Source organism: Zosterops lateralis (genome assembly GCF_965231275.1).
Source record: "Zosterops lateralis genome assembly, chromosome: 12".
NCBI classification, from domain to species: domain Eukaryota; kingdom Metazoa; phylum Chordata; class Aves; order Passeriformes; family Zosteropidae; genus Zosterops; species Zosterops lateralis.
In genome coordinates, this window is record NC_139772.1 from 19,022,724 (window position 1) to 19,047,598 (window position 24,875).

A 24,875-nucleotide genomic window follows, 5' to 3' on the forward strand; every position below is an offset into this window, starting at 1 on the left:
GAAAGATTGACACTACAACTGGCTTGAAAAATTGCTTCAACTGGGAGATGTCCTTTCTTTTCCTTATATGTCAACTAACTGTAGCAAGTACTGAGATTTCAAGATACTTAATATTTTCAGGTTCCTCACAAGAACAAATCTTTCTGGAGCTCAACGTATATGTAACACCGGCTTCCCACAGCTTCTGCTTTTCTCTCATTTCCAGTGATGGAAGCAATGGAAGCGATGGTGGCAGTCAGAGCACCCACCGACCTCTGCATTTAGATGTGTTTGTCCCTCTCTGCTGTCCCGGAGACAGAGCCAAACCCAGTCACAGCTGTGAAAACCCACTGAAAGCAACAGTCACGTAGCCTTTGCTGACTGAGCGTGCACCCAGTATCCAACAACCACTTTTGAAATCCCAATTATTTACTCAACTCTTCCAAGATGAAAGTCCATCTAAGCTACAGTGGTGTCTTAACTGTGACTGTGAGGAGTATTAATCTACATATAGACATTGATTCCTTTGGTATAAAGGGACGATCCCTTAATTCTCATTTATCTGCTTTAAACACTTAATGAAATGATCCATTTTCTCCCTTACTTCCTGCTTTATCTTAAAATGCCTGGTAGAACATGGTGACTTTCAGTGAGGACCAGGCACTCCACAGTTTTCTCCCTGCACTTATTGTAGTTGGTGGAAATGTTGGTGTCATCACCAGAATGTCTCAAGTTATGTAACACAACAAGTGCTGAAGCCAGGTTTAAACCTCAGGATAAAACCCATAATGTAAGGAAAAGAGTAAGGACTAGGACAGGATGAGGTTTACTACCACAAAGTCATACAGGGCCCTCAAGAACAACACCAACTGGATGTTGTCCTGCTCTGATTCAGAGTACACAGTGCAGAAGAGGTTGATGTCATTTGTCAATTTATGCTACTTTCTTTCACGCATCGCAAAATATATTTGGGTCATCTTTTTGATAGGAAACTTATATTCCTTCAAATCAGCATATTTTCACAATCTAGTAATATTCTGTTCTGTAAAATACACACAATTAACTAATACTTTTTTTGGGGAAAAAAGCAAATGAGCCAGACTTCCTTATGGGCTTCTCTTTCATAGTCTTAGGTGTGAATTAATCAATAAATATTTTACTTAGTGATTAAAAAAAATGAAAGTAAACTATGGAATAAATTGATACAAAAATAATAATTAACAAAATCCAATTCCATTTTTAAGCATCTGCAGAGAATATATAGAACTGTTGGTAAGAAAAAAAAAATCCAAAGTACATCTTTTGAAGTACTTAGGATTGTAATAAACACATGCTGGGCATTTGGTTAAGAACTTTTAAGCATCTATCATAAATTACAACTTATAATTTCTAATTCTAATATCCTGCAACCAGGCTCAGGAATCTTCTGCTACAAATTTTATATTGCTTTATAGGGAAGATAATAGAATTGTTGAGAAAATAAGTTATATTCAGTTCTAACAGTATTTCTTTTTTGTTCACTACATACTATTTAATATTTTCCTTTGTACACTTCTTGATAGTTGAGCTTTAAGTGAAACTCTGAAAAACAACATTAGGATTCAAAATACAGTGGAAGATTTTATTTTCAGGGTCACAAGTAGCATAGCGAGATTTCTCTCTTAGACAATGACACTTACTATCTCTGTAGTTCTATGAATACTTTTGAAGTGTCATATTAAAACCAATCTCTTGGCCTTCAGGCAAAGAGAAGCAATTAGTCTTGGAGTTGTGAATAAATAAAAATCCATTTATATACCCGTCCTTGACACGTACCTTGCAAATCTTAGAAACTTCATCTAGTGGGAAAAAAAAAATGTTAAATCATGAACACCAATACTAATCATACCGCAATGTTGCTTCCTAAAACTGTTTAGTTTATATCAATCTTTTAAGTATTGATTCATATGTATATATTCATACATATTGAAACAAAACAACAGAAAGGCACTCACACACTTGAGTGAGAAGAAAGAAATGAGAGCGTGTATATAGAGCTGTAAAGCGTACCTTTATTACTCTCAACATTAATAGAGGCAAGAAGAAACACAAAGCTCCCAAGTACATTGTCCTTCTCTCAGATACAGTAAAAACAATCCCGCACAAGTTACGTACCATGCGCAGGCTTTTTCATCCCAAGTGCTACTGTGTCTCTGCTTTGATCTACAAGCAAACAAACAAACCGAATCCTTGTTATCCGTGCATCCCATCTCCATGCAGCACAATTAAATAGTGGCTGTCACAGATGTGTTGGGATGAGTCAGATCACAATTTCTACTTTTCATACAAGTACAGTATTTTTAGGTCTTCTCTTTCCTCTTTAGTGCGTCTCAGTGCAGAAGTATCCTATTTTTATGCTGCTCTGATTGTTGCTCGAGATTCTCATATTTATTTTTCACTTAGCAGTCAGTAATTCACAAAGGAAGTAAAAATTACGATGCCAAGTCATTCCAAATAGTCTGCCTGCACCCCTACAAAAAAGCCGAGCACAACTCGGGCTGCGCGGCGGGTCAAGGTCCCAGTGGAGCTTGTCCTCCCCGTATCCACTTGTTGACCAGAGTGCTGAGGAAATGAGAGTACTTAGGCTACAGCCTTGTGCAACCATCAGGTGAGGCAGCTGGCTGGGGACACGCTTCTGTTCGGAGGTTATTTTGGAATAAAATCTACCCCTTTGTGCCGTGCTCACAGAGGCAGAGAGAACCAGCCTGGAGGTCAGAGGTGGGACAGTGACCCCCACAGAGGATCACACCTGGCCTGATGGGATGGTCAAGGAAAACAAATTTTAGTCTGTTCTGGATGCAAATCTCTCTGCTGACCTAGTTCTCATTCTCCTTTTCATTTCAGAAGCTCAGCTAAAAATCCATAAATTAAGGAAATTAACTGATGGAGCCTCCGGCATCTTTGTAAGCTATTTAAATCTTTAAATTTACAACATCTTCTGCATATATCAAGTAATTGAACTAACTGCAGGGATGTAACTTTAATGAGAAAATTTCCCTCTTCTCCTGTAGTTTGTACTCTAGAAGGGAAAAAAAAAAAAAAAAAAGCTCCCCTTAGGAGAAAAGTTTCTGTTTATTCCTGCCACGGAAGGAAACTTTAACCTCCCCCAGTTTTCGGGGTGTCCTGCCCCCATCGCGTTGCGGCCGCCGTGGGGCCGGGGGGCGCAGGCCCGGGGGCGGGGGGCGCTCCCGGCCCGGCCTCTCGGGGCCGCGCGCAGCGTTGCGTAACGGCCGCGCGGCGGCGCGCGCTAGTGGGCGCTGCAGCCCCGCCAGCCGCGGCCGGGGCCGATCCGCGGGCGCGGAGGCGGCGCGGCCCCTCCGGGCCCCGAGCGCGGGGCGCGGCCGAGTGCCGGGAACGCCGCGGGGCCGCCCGCCGGCAGCTCCGCACCCTCCGCCAAACTTCCGTGGGGCCCGGCGCGGAGCGGGGGGCGCATCCCCCGCGGTGGCGCGCGGAAACACGCGGGCACCGGCAGCCCCGCGCCTCTGGCTGAAAGTTGAGGCAGAGATTTGCTTTTTTTTTTTTCTTCCCCCCCCCCCCCCTCCGCTTCGCGGGGGGGTTCCCTGCCGGTCCCCCCGGTACGGGGCCCGGGCGAGCTGCGCGCCCGCGGAGCCGCCCGCGGAGCCCCGCGCCATCGCGCCGCGCGCTCTAATTGAAATGGCGCTTTTGGCCGGGGGCGGGCTGCCAGGGCGCTCCGCAATAGCACAATGCATGTCGATAGACGTCATTTGGTTTTAATGGCCTACAGGAAATTTGGCGTTTACAATGCGAGACATTAGCAAAGGGTGAAAGGGAGGGGGAGGCAGGCAGGATGGATGGCTGGGAATAATTGCAGCCCCCCCCGGCCCCCGAGGCCCCCCGTCCGCACCTCGGCACCGCTGGGTGCTGCAGGGAAGGAGGGTCGGCGCTATTTTTTTATTATTTATTTTTTAACTTCATCTAGTTTATCAACAAGTGCAGAGTGGGTGCTACCCTAATTGTAACAGAGGAGTCAAGAGATGTGAGAAACGTGCCCTGTGTTACTTATTTGGGAGCTGAAAATTTATGCCTAGTTGAAAATGCCTGGGGAAATATTACATCAGACCAAATGACAATGATTAAAATCAGCTTTTTTCCCCCCTTCCCCCCACCTCTTTTCCTCCTTCTTCTTTTCAGTAAGTCTGTTGAAGGACGTGACAGTGGCCCGATCCTCCCCAACACGGAACCGTTATCCCCCGGCAGGGCCGGGCCGGGCCGGGCCGCGCGGGGCTCCGCGGGGCCGCGCGGGGCTGGGGCTCTGCGGGCGGCGGCGCCGGGGGCGCGGGCTGGGGAAGCCGGCTGCCTTCCCAGCCTTATTTCATTTTCTAGGGCTGTATTTTATTTTATTCTGGGGGTGGGGGGAGTAAATCTGCAGACCTTCACCAAAAGGAGGGAAAAATATCCAATTTTCATCGCAAAATTAGCTAGGGCGAGAGCAAAGGGCTGAGCTAATTGTAGCCTAATCCTCTGCCCTGCAGGCGTTTGCAAAGCCCTGAGCAAGAATTCGCTTTTTTTCCTCCTCTTCTCCCTTCCCTCTGTTATTTAGAGACGGGATTATTGCCTTTCTTCTCATAACAGCCTCGGCAGTTTCATTTAAAGGCTTTTTTTCCCCCCCTCTCACACACACACATACACACAACACGCACAAAATAAATAGGAAAAGAACCAGCAAAAGCAGGGGAAGAGAGAGGAGACCAGAGCAGCTTTAAAAATAATAATAATCACAGCAGGATCTGCGGAGCAAAAGATAGTAATAAAAGCAAAAAGCTGAGCCCATCCACACACGGCCCCGGCAGAGCCCAAAGCCAAAGGGGGGCTCGCAGATCTCTTCTGTGCTCAAGGTAAGGACCGCGGCAGCGGCTCCCGCAGCCGCCCGTGCGGGGCCGGAGCGCCGTGCGCGCCGCGCTGTGCCGTGCCGTGCCGTGCCGTGCCGTGCCGCGCCGTGCCGCGCCTCGCATCGCGCCTCACCGCGCGGATCGCGCCTGCTCGCGCTCCTTCTTCCCCCCCCCCCGCCACCCTCCCCCCCCTTTTTTTTTTTTTTTTTTTTTTTTTTTTTTTTTTTTTTTTTTTTTTTGGAAAGTGCCTCTTCAAACTCACTCGGCTGCCGGCTCCGGGGAGCAGCGGCGGAGGGGTGTTTTTTTAAAGCTACAGGAGCCGTTTGCAGCCGCCCCGCTTTGGTAGCGCTGCGCGTGTGTGTGCCTGTGTGTGTGTGTGCGTGCGTGCGTGTGTATGTTTTGTTTTGCTCCGCTCCAGCATGGGCAGCGCCGGCGGAGCCCCGCGGCCCGGGGTGCCCGCGCTCCCGCTGCCCCCCCGGCCCCGGCTCTGAAGACGGCCCAGCGCCAGCGCGGCGGAGGCAGCGCGGCTCGCTCCGCGCTCTCGCATGGTACACGCGGAGCCGCGGGCTCGGCGGGCGGGCGGAGGGAGCGCGGGGTGCGCGGGCCGGGGCGCGGGGGCTGGCGGCGGGGCGGCTCGGCACAAAGGGAAGGCGGGCGACAATGGGGAGCGCCGCGTATGGAAAACACGGGCGGGCTGTGAATGAAACTCTGGCGCCAGTGAGAGTGGAAGGCTTGGTTTGGGGTAGACTTCAAACCACTCTAGGCTATAGTTTGCATTCCTGCTCCTGCATGCGATGTGGCACACTTCTGCAAAATTAATACATTAGCCTGGCTAATGCTCACCACCATTGGCTGCTCGGAAAATGTGCAGGATCGGGGATTCGGGCTTGACTTTTTTTTTTCTTGCATTCATCTAAGACATCTCCTTTCTTGTTATGTGGGAATAAGTAAAGGACGCCATGTTGTGCCTTTTTTTTTTTTTTTTTTTTTTTTGGCTGAATTTTACCTTTGGGCATACAGCATACAGTGTGTTCAAAAGAAAAAGGCAGAAGTTGAGTGACCGGGTGCGTTGCTCGCTGGTGATTTCCCTGACCATCAGTAGGGAAAAGCATTTGGGTGACGTGAAACTTGCACTAAATAGACTGGAGACTGCCAGAGAGAGGCGGGTTGCGGGGAGGGGGGGGGGGGGGGGGAGGAGAGGGGGAGGAAGGAGAAAGCCTTTCCTTTTTCCTTTTTTTTTTTTTTGGGGGGGGGGGGGTGAGTAGCAACCAGAGCCTCAGAGGGAGTTCCCCCTTTGCCCTCCCCCCCATCCCCTTCCCCCCAAAAAAGTTTTGGGCACGGTGTCTCGGTGCAGTGTTCAGTACAGCAGCGTGGAGGTGTGTGCAAATATTTATGGACTTTTAATTTGGGAGCCGCCGAGCCCCAGGTTTGTAGCCCCCCGGCCCGCTTTGTTTTGGGGCTGGGCGCACGGCGTGGCGGGGGCAGGTCGTGTCGGGGTGGCCGCGCGGGCAGAGCCGGGCCGTGGCCGTCCCTGTGCAGACAGACAAAGGTAATTGCCCGGGCTGTGGCCGTGCCCCTCGGGCGGCGCCGGGCACGCAGACGCTGCCCCGCAGTCGCGGCAGCGCCGGGGGAACTTGTGGCCCGCAGTGCCGGGGACGGCGCGGCCGGGGGGCTGCACCGGGTGGGTTCAGCCCCAGTGGGTCTGCTGGTACAGAAATGAAGGTCCCTGGGGAGGAAGAGCGGCTTCCCCGCGGCTCCGGCAGCCCGGGGGGAGCGGGCGGCCCCGGTCCGTGCGGCCCCAGCCCGGCCCCCAGCCCGGCCCCCCGGAGAGCGGCTCCATGGCAGGTCCGCAAACCTGCCGCTTCCATTTCACGTCTTAAATGTGCATGAAGGAATTAAACTGCACGAGTGAATAACAGCATTAGTTTCAATTAATTTTTATCCTGGCAACAATAAACTTTAGAAACAAAGCGCTTTTACATCCTTAATTAGTCTTGCTTCCCATCTGTAGTCTTTTAAGTGCCTGCTCCTTGATTTAACTTTGTCCCTCCTTCAGAGCCGCCTCCTTTTTTATTATTTTCCTTTTTTTTTTTTTTTTTTCGTTCCCCCTTCCAGACTGCTGCCTGTTTCTTTCCTGCAACCTTTCACCTCCCTTGTCCCTATCTGTCTGCTCTGCTCTGTGCAGTTTATTTCTCCTGTATTTTCCCAACATCAACAGCAGTATTGGTTACCATGGCCCCAAGCTATGTGCAGAGGTGGGAAAGCTTCATCCGCCCAAAACTTCTTATACTTTTGAAGTCTTTCTTTTAGTAGGATCTGAAATGTATCATCTAGAGTGTGTATTAAATGAACAGTATTCCTGAAGGCTTTAGAGCAAGAAAGGCAACACCCTGGAAAATTCTGCAGTCTTTCAGCATTCTCTGCCCTAGGGTTATAGCCCTGGGCACGGAGCTGAATGGAGCTCTTACAACTGCCTTCTGTTTACCTTTTATGGTTAAAATAACAGCTTAGCAAAGAAGCAACTTCATGGAGAAACGATTCAGTGAAATCATCTCAAGCTGTAGCAGCATAGCTAGTTTAATCACCCCTAGAGAGCTGAACAACTGTGAGCACAATGGGACACAAAATCATTTTGTGTGTAAATGAGCATGGCATTGTGATTATTTCACTTTGCATGGGCAAATAGTTTTTACAAGCAGTTAGCTTAGGAAGGCAGAAAAAGATAAGCTGGCTCTGAAAGATCTTGGTGTGTAATGTTTGAAAAACTAAATATTCACATAATTTGGGAATCAGGCTCTATTGATTTTGCCTTCAGCAGGTTCCTTGTGTTACTTATTAGAGCAGGGTTATTGCCTGTGCCACTAGTTGGGATGCTGTATCCTGTTGTAGGCAACTAAAGAGCAAGGATTATTTTACATGGTTTAATAAATGAAGTTTGTTAGTGTTTCTGCGATATTTACCCTTAAGGTTTTAATTTTCTCATCCATATTAGAAAATATGTGCATAAAGACTTTCACTGGATAAATACATTGAGGATTTTGCTTTGTGCATAAAATAAGTACATTACTCAGTGTGATGAATTTTTGCTGTGTGTTACATTAAGAAGAGGAAAGAGTCATTAGAAAAAGGGTTATGGTACCTTAAGAAACGGGGGGTAATTTTTTTTTTTTTTAGCAATAGTGCCCTTTATATAGTTCTTAGCAGTTGTGCCTCTTGATAATTTGCTCATACAAAAATGATTGAATTCCACAATTTTAATAAAAATCCAGGATTCATTTTTTAATATGAATCCTTTCCAGCCAGTGTTTTAATTCCCCTTCTCTTCCTCTCCCCCTAAAAGCCAGTGGCACCTTCAATAAGTATGAAAAGCCATAAAAGTTTGAGAACTATTTTAGCTTTCCAGTGATTTTCTATAATTAAGTGTTTTTTCAACACATGCTCTAGCTGAGAAATGCCAAAAGCAGAGGATTGTTCAAAAGGTCCCTCCAGTGAATAGTATAAATTAAATATCTACTGTGTGAGTATGGCCTCACTGAGAATCTCAGTCTTTACAGATCAAGGAATTTACTGGTATACTAACATTAAACAAAATCCTAAGATAGCAGCAGTGTTTAAATATGCACAAATAGATTCATATCACTTGATCTTTAGCTATCTGTGCATATTTTAAAACTGATGTCTGTATTTCAAGACAAATGGTTAAATGTAAGACACATTTACAGAGGACTGGAAGTCCTTTGATTTCATTTGGAAATTGTAACAAGGGGTGCAGATGAGCCCTAATTAGACTCTTGTTTTGTGAAACTGCGTGAAATTTATTTCTAAGGCAGCCCTGCACCCTGCAAGGTCTGTACCTTTATCATTAGTGATAATGGTTGGGGTCTGAACAAAGACGGGGTTGACATTCAGCCTGGATCTTCTGACCCTTTCATTTAAGTGAAGGAGTAGAGACTGAACATGAGTTTACAGTGCTGTTTGGTAAGAAAAAAACCCAGCAGCCTTTGTCTGTATTGGCAGACAGATTAGTAAACACGTTGCTAAAATACTGTAGGTACTTACATATTAAGTTGTTTTTAAAAGTTAGTTGTTTTATTTATGCTGTATGACATATTTACTGAAGGTTGGCCACAACAAGCTCTTGTGGGAAACAAGAAAGCAACATCTTCAGTCATGAAAGGATTCAGTCACTTTCCTTGAAGGTGGTGCTGTAGTGAAAATGTTAATGCCCAATTTTGCATCGGCTGACACGGAAGTCCTAGGACAGAGTTGGCATTTGCTTCGTGTTCAGTGCAGATGTCCATCCAGCCTCTGAAGAGACAAGGATGTGGATTCATAATGGGGTGATGTATTTCTGTGCTGTTGATGCAAGAAATTCTTAGGAGCTAACCAAGATTAAATACAGTAAATGGAGATGTTGTGATGACTTTGTGAAGCTGTTCAGATGCGTTAAGATTTTTCAATCCCTTTCTCTGTTAGCTTGGAAATTATTTTATGAAGAATGTTGCTAATTTATGTTCATCAAGTGGCATAGTCGGGCATCTTGTGCATAATACTGCTAAGAGAAAGGCAAGACCAGCTTTAGATTTCTTAGAAACATTGTCAAAGTGATGTGGGAGAAATAGAAATTCACTTTGCAGTGCTGCATGTAAAGTGCTTGTCAGATGCAGGGAAGAGCTTGGGTGCTTGGTAGCATGCTTGAATTACAAAATACCAGGAAAATTAGATTATATTCAGAAATGTCTTCAACTATAATGTTTTGCATATGTTGCTTTCCCCATAAGGGGGAGAACGGATGTACATTTTCTTAAACTTTTCTAAAAGGGTTTTTTCCCGTTTGACCTGTGTGCCGTCTGCACCGACTGAACTGAAATCAGCTTTGAGACATGTTTCGTGCAGAATAAGCTGTGCTTTTCCTAAGAAGAGAATTGAGGAATTTCCTTTTGCTTGGTTGTCCTGTTAATTTTTAAGACATTTCAGTATTTTTAGCTTTGATTTTGCTGAAAATTTTTGGATTCAATTCAGTAATTTCACTAATGTTTCAATGTTTTTAGGTGGATTACATTAAGTGGACTGTAGAATTTATAATTTCGTGTGCTAGATTATACAGTACTTTCTTGTCCTGAAAGCATGGGTCAATTTATTTGTCTTTCTGTTTTCACTGTTGCCAGGTATTAATTGCTTTCAGTTTAATGCTTACTAGTTGTTTAGGTCTAATATTAAGGCTTAACTGAAAATTATCCATTTATTTCACAATTATTGAAAATAAGCCAGAAAATTTATCTTAGTTTGATGTGAAATTTACTACATGTATAAACTAAATGCCTTAGGTACTGAGGAAGTCACTAATTTAGAGGTGTCTTGTTACTGAGACAAACTTGCAAAAACCCCCTGAATCCCAATTCACAAATTGGTTATTCGTTTGTCAGGGGATATTTCACATCTAACACATAAGCCCACGACCTTTAATTAGAATTTTGCAGTTTGTTTTATGCCCCTTGAGGCTGACACCTTGAAAATTTTTTTCTTGATTTCTTATTGCTAATAAGCATCTTTCTCTTCCCCTCTGGTACTTGGAAGAAAATGATGCAAATACACTTAATTACAGTGGTGGCAATAATTTGTTAGCTGAATATGTGATCAGGCAGATGCAAAAATGATCTGATTAGATCTGTGATCACACTGGAGAGAAAGGTAACACACTGCTACATTTAAGAGAAACTGTTCTTTTTGCCTCCCGGTCGCAGGAGGGAAGAAGCATGTCCCGTCTGTCTCTAACACGGTCCCCGGTTTCTCCTCTGGCTGCTCAAGGAATTCCTCTCCCAGCTCAACTCACCAAGTCCAATGCTCCCGTGCACATCGATGTAGGAGGACACATGTACACCAGCAGCCTTGCTACCCTCACCAAGTACCCAGACTCCAGGTAAGCCCTCGCTGTTGCCGGGCTCGCCGCCTGGTTCTGCTCACTGCATGCACCTGTGAGGAATGTTTCAATGTAACCATTTATTATATATTCACCACTGATGAATAATTCAGTTTCTGATTTATACAGTAACTTCACTGGGGTTCTGCAGGAAAAAAAGGCCTGTACAATTTATATATTATTTAGAGAGTCTATTCATTTTCTCTCTGAACATCTTCTGTGCTGTGCTGATTTGTTTGAAGCACCTGTTGGTGTGCTGCCCTAGATTATTTCCAACCGTACCAGGAAACTCGTCTCTTTCGGGTGTAGGGGGAGAAATTGGTTTTTTCTTCCGCAAGGAGAAAGAATGGTTCTACTGCTGTGGGACTAATGGATGTTTCTGTTGGCCAGCCAGAATCCTGACCTCAGTGGTAGTTGTATGCCTCAGCAGTCAGTTCCTTTGGGCAGTGCCTGGCTGACCCACTCTGGCTGCTGCAGCTACAGACTGGATTAAATTCCTGTGTGGTTAAATGTAGTGCCTTGTGCTGGACAGGTTGGTGACATGATTGGCAAGGTCTATTTAGATCTGGCCAGTGCTGTCTCAGGATAGACTCCAGATATGCCAAATTAGGAATAGATGTGGCATGAGATGATACCTGTGTATGACATGGAGTGTCTTTATTGTTTGCCTGGCTGCCAGTCCTGCAGGGTACTGGCTGAAGGATCCTGGGCAGTGTGCAGTGTGGCACTGCTCTCTGAAGGGTTAAAGCACATTCATGGGAGCAGGATGTGGAGAGGTGCCTGATTTTGATTTACAGTTATGGTCACTAAACCAATGCAGCTTTTTGTCACTGAGGCTGCTCATGGTCCAGAGGGTGAGTTCCAGAGGCTGAGTGTGAGTGTGAGGCAGGTGAGGCTGTGCTGGGCTGGGGACCTCAGTGCTCTGTTGGCTCAAAGCAAACCAAAGCCCAGATTTTGTTGCCAGAGGTTTTGCTACCTGCATGGGCAGAATTCCATAAGAGAGAGATTGTTTTTTCTTTTTTGTTACGACAACCAGTGTAAAGAGCTAGTTTCATCAGAAGATTTTCCTTTTAAAAGAACTAAGGGGTTTTGCAGATTTGGCAGGTTCCCAAGCAATAAATGACATTTATGGAGACACCTTGAAATGCCTCTAATATCGTAAAGCATATGGCTGTGATTTCATTCCAAGGAAGGGGAGCTGCTGAAATTCTCTTGGAAAAAAGCCCAATTATTAAAATATGTATATTTTATGGTCAGACCGAAACAATACTATTTTTTTGGACAGTGTTTAATAACGTCTTTGTGGTACTACTTCAATCATAGAGAAGAAATCTGTTCAGTGGAGAAAGATTTGTAATGGAGAAACATACAAATGCTTCATAGTATTAAAAAATACAGTGAAGATTCAACAGTGGTAGTAGAGTGACACATCTGTTTCCACAGTTTAAAATATCACTGCTATTTTTAAAATATGCCCCACATCAAACTTATTTAATAAAAGCTTCAGTTATGGAAGCTTTGGGAGAATATACATAAATTCACAGATTTTATTTCAAGAGAACAGAGTACTGAAGCAAAATAATTTTTTTCTGCTTGATAAATAACAAAGGCATATTTCTATAGATTTTTGAAAGTACAAAACTGACCAGAGCTTCCGTGCTGCCTGATGTTTTGCTGTGTCCTGTCTTTCGTTTATATTGCTGTGTTATCTCAGAAGGCTTGAGTGCTTTTTCAGCTGCTCAAACTTCAGTTCTCACTGAGGTGAAAGCTTCCAGGATGAAACCTGTAGATGACATTATTTTTATAGCAAAATATAACCATTCACCAGCACCCCAAGTAGGACATAATGCTCCATACATTATGAAACTGGGTGAAGGCTATATGTTAATTTATTATTAATATTTTATATAATTGCTTTTTTCTTCAGTACTGCGTAGTAGATTTTGTTGTAAGCCCCTCATCGAGTATTTTGCCTGGTTGAGGCGAAGTACTTGCTGTTATTCCCATGGGGATAGTTGGAGCTCCTGATGCTTCTTCCCTGTCCTGTTGTGTATCTTCCATGTGGCACAGACTGGCTTTCCAGTGTGGCTGGGAGAGGTTTCCCAGGTGTCTCACGGGGCAGGAGGAAGGAGATTGCTCTTCTGAGTAAAATATCTGGAGATAATGCCAGGGCACTGCTGGCTTCTTCTCAGAGGTAACACAGAGAGGCACGACGACGCTGATCCTCATGCAGAGCTTTCTGGATTGTTTTGGGCAGCATGTTAAACTCTTGGTTTGAGCATGAGTTTAAAAGCTTCAAATCCAAGAAATCACACAAATTTATAGGTTGTATTTCAGCAAAAGGTACAAGCATATGCTGAAATGCATCGCTAAATCTTAGCTGCAGTCACATAAAACGGTTTGTGCTCACTGAAATTGAAAACTGTGGGAATAAAGTTCCTTTTTATTTGTTTTACAATTTGTATTGCTTTCTCTGTGCTCCTGGATCCCAAAGAGCTTTTAGCCTGTAGGCTTTTTAGCATGTACTGTACTTGGATTTTTAAGGACACTTGGATTGTGAGCATGTGTGTAAACTCAACCCGGGTGTGCATGCACAGAAACATCACATGCTGATGGAAAACAGGAAAAAACAAATCCCCAAGTCGTGTTTAAACTTCCTCAATATTTTGAGGAGGTGCAGTCCTACTCAGTCCTGAGCTAACCCAGTTGATGTTGAGTTCAGTGAGGGGGGGCAGCTCCCAGGAGCTGGCCAGGTCAGGCCCAGCAGGAGCAGTGCAGGTATGAGCAGTTCCTGCCCGTGCTGTAGGGCTGTCACCCCTTGGTGTGACACTGATGACACCTGACAGCAGCAGCATCCCTCTCTGGGACCTGAGAGGAGTGACTGTGCTCTGCCCACTGGGCTGCCTCTGCCTGCCTGGGCACATACAGTGTGTGTGCTTGCCTCTGGTTTGGGGAGGGAAGGGACCACATTGGGAAATCATGCTCAGGTTAGTGAATGGCTGCTAAAATGAGGCCAGAGGCCAAATCTTGCATTTCAGAGATCCCAGAGTTGTTTCAGAGCAACTTTGACAAAGTCTTTGATGTTGTTTGTATTAGTGCAGCTGCTCTGATCAGAGCATTTGTCCATTGATTAAATTTGCATAAGTAAAGGGTGCCAGATTAGGCATTAAAGGGGGTAGACTTCTCTTTCCCGGAAATTTTTATGGCCCACATAAATCCTCTTCAGAGGAGAAAACTTGAGCAGCTCACAACTAGTGTGACGAAGGAGAGGAGGGTTAAACAGCCACTGTCAGAGGTGGCTTCTGAACTACCCACACTCACCCACTACTCTTGCACACCTTTCCAGCTGACTTTTTGAATTAAGCCACATACAAGAGAAAAAAGCTGGTTTTCCAGAGGGTGAAAGGCAAAGGAAATGGGAAACATAAAAAGGAATGGTGGTCAACATCAGCATAATGATGATGGTCTCAGAAATTACCTCACAAATAATATTATTATTATTCCCACATCCTATACTTGCTTGTGGCCACTTTCCATGCATACCCAAAATTGTTATTGAAGTTGACAAGCTGTGAAGGTACAAGGAGGTTCATATTGTTTTACCTGGATCTGAGGCTCAATTTCAGTAGTTTGTTTTCAGCAGATTCTCCTACTCATACTGCCAATTCTTGTAGTTCTGAATTACAGAACTACAAAAAAGCCAAAAAACAAGCAAAAAAACCCAACTCTGTTGAATTCTAATGACTCTTACCATCAGCATCTTATTTCTATAATAACTTGTTTAGTAGAGAAATTATTCATCTTTGTAGCATTTGCTCTGGAAATTTTGTTCCTGTTTTCACCCAGAGGACCTCTAAAGCAGCCCTTTCACACGTTGACACTTGAATGTGGATTTATATGACAGATTGTAAAGGCTGCAAAACCTCTAGCACATCTACAGAGTGAGTTGCAAATTGTATTTATCCAACAGAGTGAGACAGTTTTTACATTTAGGAAATAAACCTGCACCAAAAGTCCAGTCAGGAATACCCAAAGGCATTGCCAGATCCCCCAGTCTTATTCCCACTGAACTCTGGCAGACATCTCATTGACTTCAAGCAGAAAAGAAGTAGAACCTCCAAATCCCTGTAGACCACAGCAAGCCCCAGCTTCCTGATTTCACTGGAAATTTTGATACCACTTTGAATTTTTGTTAGAAAGCAGAACGAGATTTTTTTTGTCAGAAGCCTGTCCTTTCCACAGTTCTGAATAATGTTTTTTATCTCAGAGAATTGCTGTGAGCTCTCTCTGAGTTGTGCTGCTGTGTGAGGTAAATATATTTACCTTCCATTCTTGGATAGTTTGTATTTGTGCGTAACCTCTGTTAAAGAGATTCCATTTGCTGTAAAAGCTCATGCTTTATGTGGCATTACTTATGCCAGAGGGGAGCAGGAATGATTTCTGTGGAAGCATTGCTGTCCAGGTGGGAGCAGGGTGGGTGCACAGAGCCCAGGGGGCCTCCCTGTTGGTTTGCAAGCCAAACTCTGAGGGTTTGGAGCTCTGCTCCCAGCCTTTCCCCCTTGGGAGGATGGAGCTCCCTGGCCCTGTGCTCCCTGATCTCAGCTTTTGGCACTGGGCTCCACCTCCCCATCTCTGGAGCCCCCCAAGGAAAACCAGCACAGGTTTTATTATTTGTTTCAGGAACTAATGATCTCTCTACAAGGCAGTAGTTTTCCAGGCATATCCCTGTCTCACTTTCCTCTGACTCCATGGACTTTTTGGTGATGTACAAAGGAGTCCCCTAAAGCATGTGCCTTCTCCTCTGGGTGTTTCTTGTCAAAGCACATTGTCATTCTTCTGACCCACCCTTGGACAAGCTCTCCTACCAAGTGACCTGATTCTAGCTACTCTCTGGGTATCTTTGGGTTTTAATTCAGCTGCCTTTTTCCTCCAGCACCTCCATCTTTGGTTGTTGGAGCTCAGCACTGACACCTGAGATCTGCTTCTCCTCCCTCCTCTGCAGCCACACCAGCCTGGGCTGAGTTCAGGGGAATTCTCTGCTCCACGTCTGAGGACCCCTCTGTTCCCTGACGGAACACGATTCCTGACTCTGTACAGCTGGACATGGTGGTTTCATGGCTCAGACACACCTGCTGAGGGTCTGCAGGACAGATTTTCCACATCATCCTTTACATGGATGGCCCATTCTGCACTTCCTGGGAGAGAACAGGGAAATTCTTAATTTGGATATATTTAGGACGTATAATCCTCTGGATTTAGCAGAGTTGAGAACATCTCATATATCTTCCCCATGGTATTGAGTGTCAGTCTTAGAATAATTTATTTGCTAATCTTCCATCAAATCTGTGTATTATTGAGGTTATTGCCTGAAGACAATGTCCAATTAGCAAATCTTGTCACTTACCCCACGCTGGCAGTTAGGGTGTAAATCAGTGATTAAACAAGGCCTCTGCTCAAGACAGGTTAAGTGGGGTGAGGGCCAGATCTGTTCCTCAGCAGTGAGTGTTGGTGGCTGTGAAAGCACAGCACAGCTGAGGGAAGGATCCCCATCTGGAGCAGCCTTGGTTCTCCTGGGAGAGCAGAGCCTCCTGCCAGCCTCGTGCTGCTGCAGCCCTGCACCACTGCAGTCACATCCCTGCTCACTCAGGTGTCCCCCAGGTCTCTCCATGCCCCGTCACTCCATGCTGCTCACCCCCCCAGCAGCTGTGCAGAGTCTGCTCCTTCTTCAGTCCCTCCCTCAGCTCCACACGCCCTTTGGGGCACAACGCAGGACACAGGGGCCCATTTCAGCCCCTGCAAGGCACCTCTGTTCCCCCGGGTCAGCTGTGAGGTGCCCTGTTTGTGGGGTGACATGGGCCCTGGCAGTCCCAGCTGGGAGCTCTGTGTTCCCCAAAGGCACTTCAGGGTCACATCCAGCACCCCACGTTCCAGCAGAGCCCTACAAAATGTGTCTGCATGTGAGCTGCAGCACAAAGCTCATTAATTTTAATAGCTGTTGTGAACTTAACCCATACACAGACTTTTAAGCAAAGCACCTCCAGAGGCAGGAGCAAGTGTTCTCCCTGCATGTTAAGGATGCTCTGAGGGGCAGATCTGGGCACGGGGCAGGAGCAGTGCCACAGCAGCTCTGCAGCCAGGGCTGAGCCTGCCAGGGCTCTCCTTCTCTCAGGAAATTGGGTGTACGCTGCAGATGAGAACAAGTAAAGCAGCCAAAACCCAGAGGTTTTGGTTTTATGCAGTGCTTTTTCTGAATTAACATATGAATTCTTATAGAGATTAACATAGTTTTTGGATTCGTATCATGCACTTGAGATTCTGAGATAAATCTTTTGAGTTTTTCTTATCTGGTCATTGAGCAGATGTGTCTCTGGTTTCTAAGGGAACTTTGACCAGCAGAACCCATAAAATAAAAACCCAAAGGAGGGCTTCTCCCCCTTTGCACCCTCTGCTTTCCCCCAGCCTGCCTGTGAATGTTGTACTTAGTAAAGCAGGAGCTGGAGCAAGCAAACGGTCTCCCTTTGCCAGTCTGCTTTATCAGGGGGTGTAAGCTGAACCTGTCTGTTCCCATCTGCAGAGCCAGTTCGTTATAGGTGCTACATGGCCAAGGTCACACAAGTCCTTGCAGCACTCTGATAAGCTCTGGGAAAGGTGTGAAGTGTTTGTTCCTAAAGGCATCGGTCCTACAGCACTGTGTGTTGCTGCTTGGACACATCCCTCACAGCTCCTGGGCACATCCAGCACAGCTCCTGAGCAGGGGGAGGACTGACCAGAGCTGCTACAGCTTGAGCTGCACTGGTCCCAGGTGCCAGAGGAGGAGTATGTGGCTTGGTCTCTATGGAAAATAAGAATAATCTGTAATAGGGATGTATTTACAGCAGGAAATGATGGTGTTAAATACTCTGTCTCTATCTGTCACTAACTGGACAAAGCCCTGGGTGCAGTGTCTGTCAGAGCTCACGGAGGAAGCACACTGGGATAGCAGATTTCCATGTGCTCCCTCTCACAGCTGGAGCAGTGGCTTTGGTGGTAAAGGGAAATAATCCCTGTAACCCTAACCCTGCATCCCATTGATTTAGAAAGAGGAGAAGGAAGGAATTGATATGGAAACTGATTCTTCAGACCTGTTTGTGTCCACATCTCCAGGATCTCCTATAACTGGCATGTAGGGAGCCACAGCAGAGCTGAGCTGTCTGCTGTGATGAAAGTGTTTACTTCTTCCTGGACTTGATAACCACTGCCTTGCCCAGCACAGCCACAGACTGGGAACTGCCCAGTCTCTGGAGAGGAAAGCAGAGTTTTGCCTTTGGAGAGTGCAAATCTTGCTGTAATTGGGTGCTGAGATTGGGTCCTGTCGATGAATAAATTATTTGTGTGTTTACTTGGAAAAGTTGAAATGTTCAAGAAAATACTGCCTAGCTGGTCTCTGATGAACATTCTTTCAGAATTTATTTTTTCTCTCGACATTTGCAGCCTGGGTTGTGTGAGGTTCTGGGCATAAGTGGGCGTTACGGGGACTAGGAAGGGGCAGACTGAGCTCCTTGTGTGGAGGAGCAGATTGCAAACCACCACTCGGAGGACTTAGAGAAATAACATGGTTGTGGTGCTGTGCCTGGCACAGGTTGTTCAGAATCCCCGAGTGTGAGAAAATGGCACAGTCCTACCCAGACAACTTCCTTGCCTCAGCTAGTCAAAAGGAAGAGCAGGGCTGTCCTGGTGCTGCCAGACTGTGGGCAGGGGGGAAGGCACTTATGGCCTCTGAGGGCAGTCCAGAAGATGAACATGGAATGGTGGTCCTGTGCCTTTGGTGAACACCAATTCCTGTGCTCTGCCTCTGTGTCCTGGTGCCCAGCTGTGACAGGCAGCTGGCAGTGCCTGCATCAGGAAGGAACACAACCAAGCACTCTTGTGAAGCTAAGAGCTGTCCTGCCTGCCGGAGTTTCAGGTGACAGCGGCTCAGGTAAAAGCAAACCCCTATAAAGTTTTTTACAGATGTCATTTCATTTTTAAGCATCAAAAGAATGAAGTACATGCTAATCACAGCAGCTGAGATGAAGGAGTAGGCAGTTGGGTGGACAACTTGAAAACGAGCCCCAGCTGACTTTGCCTTGTTTTCTGCTCTATCCTTTCATGTTCTGCAATGATAACATGACTGTAGCTGTTACACTTACACATCAGTAATTCCCACCCTTCCTGCTTACAACAGGTTTTGAAAACTAGTCTGGTTTACTAAAACACACAAAGAGAAGCCAGCAAACAAGGAGACCAAAATTTGAAGTTTTTTTTTTTTTTCATTTAGCACTCTGTATTTATTTCAGTTTCTTGTTGGTCAGATATGGTTTGTCATTTCTTTTGTTGTTACTTTTGCTTACCACTTACCTGAAAGGGCACTTTGGTGCCGGCAGCATAATTTAAGTATTTTTCAGCAGTCAGTTTCAGGAGGGTAAGAGGAAAAGCATTAGCAATGTATTTTGAGAAACCACTCCCACAGGATGCCATGGAAGTAGCTGCCTCTTCCTTTCAGGTGCTGCAAGTGGAGGCTCTTCCCTGCTCAACAGTGGTGTGAAGTACTGTAAAGATGCTGCACTGTGAAATGCAGCATCTTTACACTTAAAACAAAGGGGGATCTCCTTTATTGATTGCTCTTCATGTGCTGTGCATCCAGCTCCCTCATGGCATGCAGAGGAGTTATGTAAAGACTCAGGTTCAGTGGCTTTGTACTGGAAATCGTGTCCCGAGGTCAGAGCTCAGCACAGCACCACTGGGGCTGACGAGGCCTTACCCCTTCCCAGCTGGTCTTTGAACACACATCGCTGCTGTTTGTCTTCTGATTCATAAACTTTTGATTTATAAAGACCCTGCAATGGCAAGTAGACCTATTCTGCTTAGGGGGATATTTCATGAACTACTTAGGAAGTTTATAAAACAGACTCCCTAGATTATAAAGCAAGGGGGTATCTGTTTTGTAAGGAACATGTTATGAAATGAATTTGTCTCTAGGCCTAACTTAATTATTTTAATAATCCTACTGGTGGTTGTTGTAGGTGTCGTTCTCTGTGCATATTGTGACCTACATGCTTGTGATCATTTGTGAAATCTAAAGATTTAAAAATACATTGGACCTTATTATTTCTTTGCCTCCTTCCACTGAAATAAGTGGAGGTGGTTTGGATATTGGTATGATGGGCCAGGCCAGTGAAGCCAATGAGAGTTTCACTGTAAGCTTAAATGAAAAGAAAACAAGCCCCATTGTTTTAGAAAATGAGCCAAATAGTAGACCTGGCCAAAATAATCCTTAGTGTGACCCTGTTGTCCTGTGTGGAGTTACAGCAGGGCTGGAGCTGGTGGGCTGCATGGTGAGGAGTTCCCACAACCTGAGCACTGCAGTCAGATGCTGCTGCTGGGTGTACACAGTGCTCAGTCTCAAAGACTTCTGAGGGTGTAAAAACAACAGTCAAATGAACACAAAGTGTCCTGCCCTTAGAGGTGCATGCACAAACCTCTCCTGGCCTTCCCAAAGACATCACTCTGCTGGTTTTCAAGGAGTTCCTTTAAATTTGTATCTGTATAACTGAAGTCAGAATTAATCTATTCATGGGTTAATGAAATCTTTAAGAACAAAGTGCATATTTAAATAGAAGAAATATGCAGGCATGCAAACACAGGACTCACATGTGGAAGCAGAGGGAAGCTGGATCTCTGGAGCACAGAGTAGAAGCTGCTGTGGAGGATGCCGGGTGGGAGCTGGTGCAGGCTGTGCCCTGTGCTGCTCTTACTCCCAGGAACTTGGCTGAGTTTTTGTGATGTGAAATGTAATAAATTGATGAGCATGGCTGGGCCTTGCAGTACCTCAGCTCGTTCCCTTGTGCTGTGCTGAGGTGAAATACATGGTCTGATGGCAGGGACAGGTACTGTCAGTCACTCTTGTGAATGCTGTAATTCCACTGATACAGAATTACACCAGGTTGGTGGCTTTCCTAACCCAAACTTACAGCTGGGAGAGGCTGCAGAGCTGGAATTAAACTCCAGAGTTATAAACTCACTTCTCCATGCTCTGTCCACCCAACTGCCTACTCCTTCATCTCAGCTGCTGTGATTAGCATGTACTTCATTCTTTTGATGCTTAAAAATGAAATGACATCTGTAAAAAACTTTATAGGGGTTTGCTTTTACCTGAGCTGCTGTCACCTGAAACTCTGGTAGGCAGGACAGCTCTTAGCTTCACAAGAGTGCTTGGTTGTGTTCCTTCCTGATGCAGGCACTGCCAGCTGCCTGTCACAGCTGGGCACCAGGACACAGAGGCAGAGCACAGGAATTGGTGTTCGCCTCTGCTGTGTTAAATTGTCTCTACTGCAGTATGGGATGCATTCAAAGGCTAAAATTATTGCTTTTTTGTCTGCTGAAGATCGCATAAAGCAAAACCTGGGAGGAGTCCTGCATGTGGACGCTGGGAAGTTGTTATGCAGCATTTGCACCATTCCTCTTGGTCAGACTCAGAAGGGATCAGTGGCAAGCACTGAAAACTGAGATTTACACCATAAAGCTGAAACACTGGAGGAATCCCAGTGCACAGGGCAGGCTCCTGTTTCACCTCCCTAATGGAGTGCAGATGCTACCAGTGCTGCAGGTAATCTGTTTAGATCTGGGAGATGCTTTGGCAGCAGCAAATCTTGCTCTTGAGAAAGTGTACAATGAAAACCAGGGACTCTCTTTAAGCTCTTTGGTGTCATACTGTGTTAGGCCAACAATTTGTACCAGTGCAATTTACACCAAAGGCTGCAGCTGTGGCATTTGGGGAATGTGGTGAGCAGGCTGCTGCCTGAACTCTGGCCTTGCAGAGCTCACAGGCACTTCCATGGGCAGGTTTGACTCGTGGAACTCCATGGGAACCAGTTCATGACAGTTAAGGAACTGGGTCCTCTGATTGTGCCAGGGTTGTCTTGGAGGGAACTAGGGCTGAATTTTGGCCAGTAGTACATAAAATTGCTGTTGAATGACAAAAAAACCTCAATGGCTACTTTTTAGTCCTACAGAGGGAGGATAATAAAGCTTGGAGTTAATACCAGTTTCAAACCTATTTCTTCTTTGTTTCACATGCAGTTGTATTCTGTTTGCAGGCATGAGGGTTAAAATGGGGGTCTGCTTCTGCTTCCAATTAAATCAGAGGATGTTTTGGCCTTACTTCACTGGAGCCAGAATCAAACCCATGACCAGAGTATTGTATTTAAGAATGAACTCTCAGAGTCATGTAAGGAAGTCAGGTTCAGCTTTCAGTAGCTCATCAGAATTCAACAGTTAACAGTTCACTTATTATTTTAAAGTTCTTGATAAGCTTAATGTTGTAGGGTAGGTGTCCTCTGTGGAGTAGGTGTATATATTGCTGTCTCCTTCCCAGGTGTGGGTAACTTCTCTATAGCCCTTAGACAGGAGCTCCTTTTTTTGGGAACCTGGCTGTGGGGGTGGGCTCTTCCCATGGTAGTGGTGCATTGCTTCCTGTCTGTCCCTGCTCTCTGGCTGCAGAAGTGAAAAACCTGGTGGAAATTCCTCCTTGTTTCTGCTCATCTGCCAATGGCTCAGGCTCAGCAGCAAAAAACTTACACAAACCTTCCTCCATGGTGTGGCTCTGGGGGCTTTGAGGATTGTTTTCCCTTTGAAATAGCTTTTTAACAAGTTTTTCTTGATGTGTGCAGTTTCTTTAAATGAACAGCCAGGAAAAATACATTGGTTACAGCTTGATCAAAAGTTAGAATGAACAAGAGAATAAACAGTATTGGTTCATCATTTGAAGCATGATAATAAAGTGTGGATGGAGAGAGCTGGGTGCAACTTCCCAATCACACACACACGTGCTTGTGGAAAAACAGGACCAGTGACAGATCCTGTAACTTCTGCAGTGCCTGCTTCTGAGCAGGGGCTGATGTGAGCTGTGCTGGAGGTGTGCAAGACTGCAACAGTATTACGTGCTGGGACTGGGCAAAAGTAGTGGAGTTTACTCCATGGGGGACACAAAGATGGGCTGCAGGAACAGCAAATGGAGCAAGAATGAAAGACAAACTAGGTTCTTTACTAATTATTATCAGCAACAGGAGAGCTGTACCAGCTGAGTGGGTCAGCATACCAAGGAAATGTCTGAGCAGTGGGGGCAGCTGCTTGTAGGCAGAAAGCTGATTTATCAGTACCCAGAGACTGGAGTCATTCCTGTTCTCAGCACTGGGGATGTCCCAGTGCAGCACAGGCCACTGTGGGCACCAAGGGTCACTGGTGTCCCTGCTCAGCCCAGATGATGCAGAGTCCTGGGCAGCCTCTGTCTGGGAACTCTTTCCTGTGAATCTGGAAATAAAGGAGATAATCACAGGAAAAAACTGCTCAGGTTTCATATGTCTGGGATTGGGAGTGAAGGTCTGTGGTTCCAGCAGGTTACACACTCTGGGTGTGAGTGTGAGCAGTGTGTACCAAAGTCAGTGTGTTTGTTGTCACCATCTGTACCTTATAAAAGGTTGTGAAGCCCTCGAATCAGTGACAGCCCTCTTTCTCCTGCTGAAACGTGCTGGTTTCACAGCACCCACACATGCAAAAAATGTGGAGGGCCAGACTCACACTCTGAAAGGGAAATGAGTTCCATTTGAAATTTTCCCTGCCTTCACTGAGTCTCAGTGAGAGTTTCACTCCTGACTTCAACAAGCGAGGATTTAGCCCATTTATATTATAATATAACCAGTGTCTGCATGTTTCCAACCTCCCAGCATGCCCAGTTGTACTGGGCGGTGGTGATGGAAGCTATGTCCAGGTGTAGTCAGATTGAAAATCTTAGTGAAATACAGAGTTGTCCTCCACTTGAAGTTCCAGGAGGAAGGTGAGCAGTGAGAGAGCTGGTGTCTGATGCAGCTACCCAGGGCCCTTGTAGCACCATGACCAGGGAAAAGGGGTGGTTAAAGGAATAGCAAGAGGAGACTTGTACAGGCAGGAATGTTTTATTTGAAATTTGTATCTTCTTAGGTATTAACACCTTAATTTTCTTGAGTGCCTGCAACTCCTGCCAAGTTTGAGCTGCAACACAGGATTGGGACCTTTGGAAAACCAGGGAACACTTTGTGAAACTAAGATGCTAGTTTTGAATTTTGATTTAAATTAAAGAATTTCTGTTCTGAGTCAATTTTCATGACCAATATTTAGTGTAAATTATGTATTGAGAAAATATGAGAGGCTCAGAATCCTCACAGGCCTCAAATCAGAGCAGCAGGAATAATGGCATAATAGAGGATACAATATAAATTTATATTAATGTTCTTAACCTTCCCCAATTATTTAGGCAAAAGTTCAGTTAGAATGAAGTAAAAGGTACAAGGAGAGAAAAAATAGCCTGAATGTTATACTGGAAAAAATCAATAGCACCAGGAATCCAGCTTACATGCTTCTTTAACTTCAAGTCCACAATTTAAAATAAAGAGAAGAATTCCCAGGTAGATGGATATTACCTACAGTGTAGCAACTTCTGCGTAGCCACTAGATCTTGGCATATTTAATTACAAGAATAATATTCAGCTCCTACCCTAAACACATCCTGTGTTCAAAGGCTCATAGTGTATTGTAATATTATTTGGTTACTTTTATTAAAATTATGCAGGTCAGGCAGACCATGCTGTTCTCCCTCTCCCCACACAGTTGTGCTTGGTAGGAGCAGGGGGGCAGAGCTGCCCTGTTGGCACTGCAGTAACAGCTCCATGTCCTCTCTGCTGGGACTGGGATGGATCCTCACCCCTGATGTGGTCATGGATGTTCCAGAGCAGCTCAGCCAGACCAGACAATGGGAATTGGATGATGGTTAAGTGTCATAAATCATGGCAGGCTCTTTGTCACTGTCCCTTGTGCAAAAGATGAACAAGCCATATCAGTGGCAGAGAGGGAACTTCTAATGAAGAAATGCACATTGTACCTGCATTTGAAAGTTACTTTTTTTCCCCCTTTTTGAGTACAGCAAACGCTTTTCATCACTGATGAGGCGTGGTGGGATTGGGATGCTGATGTGTCTGGGGCAAAAGGTCTCTGTCCTCTGTGTGTGTATCTGCTTCCCTTACCTGTGGATGTAGGCA

General features: G+C 45.5%; 1 protein-coding gene across 2 annotated transcripts in view; it reads left to right on the plus strand.

Annotated features, from left to right (window-relative positions):
• Window positions 1-4,615: 4,615 nt before the first annotated feature.
• KCTD15 (potassium channel tetramerization domain containing 15) overlaps window positions 4,616-24,875 on the plus strand; it is a 47,273-nt gene continuing 27,013 nt past the window's right edge. The window contains exons 1-2 of one of the 2 annotated variants that reach the window (XM_083870076.1): window positions 4,616-5,416; window positions 10,613-10,788. In XM_083870076.1, coding sequence (XP_083726202.1) covers window positions 5,414-5,416; window positions 10,613-10,788 — 179 coding nt within the window. In that variant the 5' untranslated portion in view covers window positions 4,616-5,413. The remainder of the gene's footprint in view (window positions 5,417-10,612; window positions 10,789-24,875) is intronic. The other variant, XM_083870077.1, reaches the window with a different exon arrangement.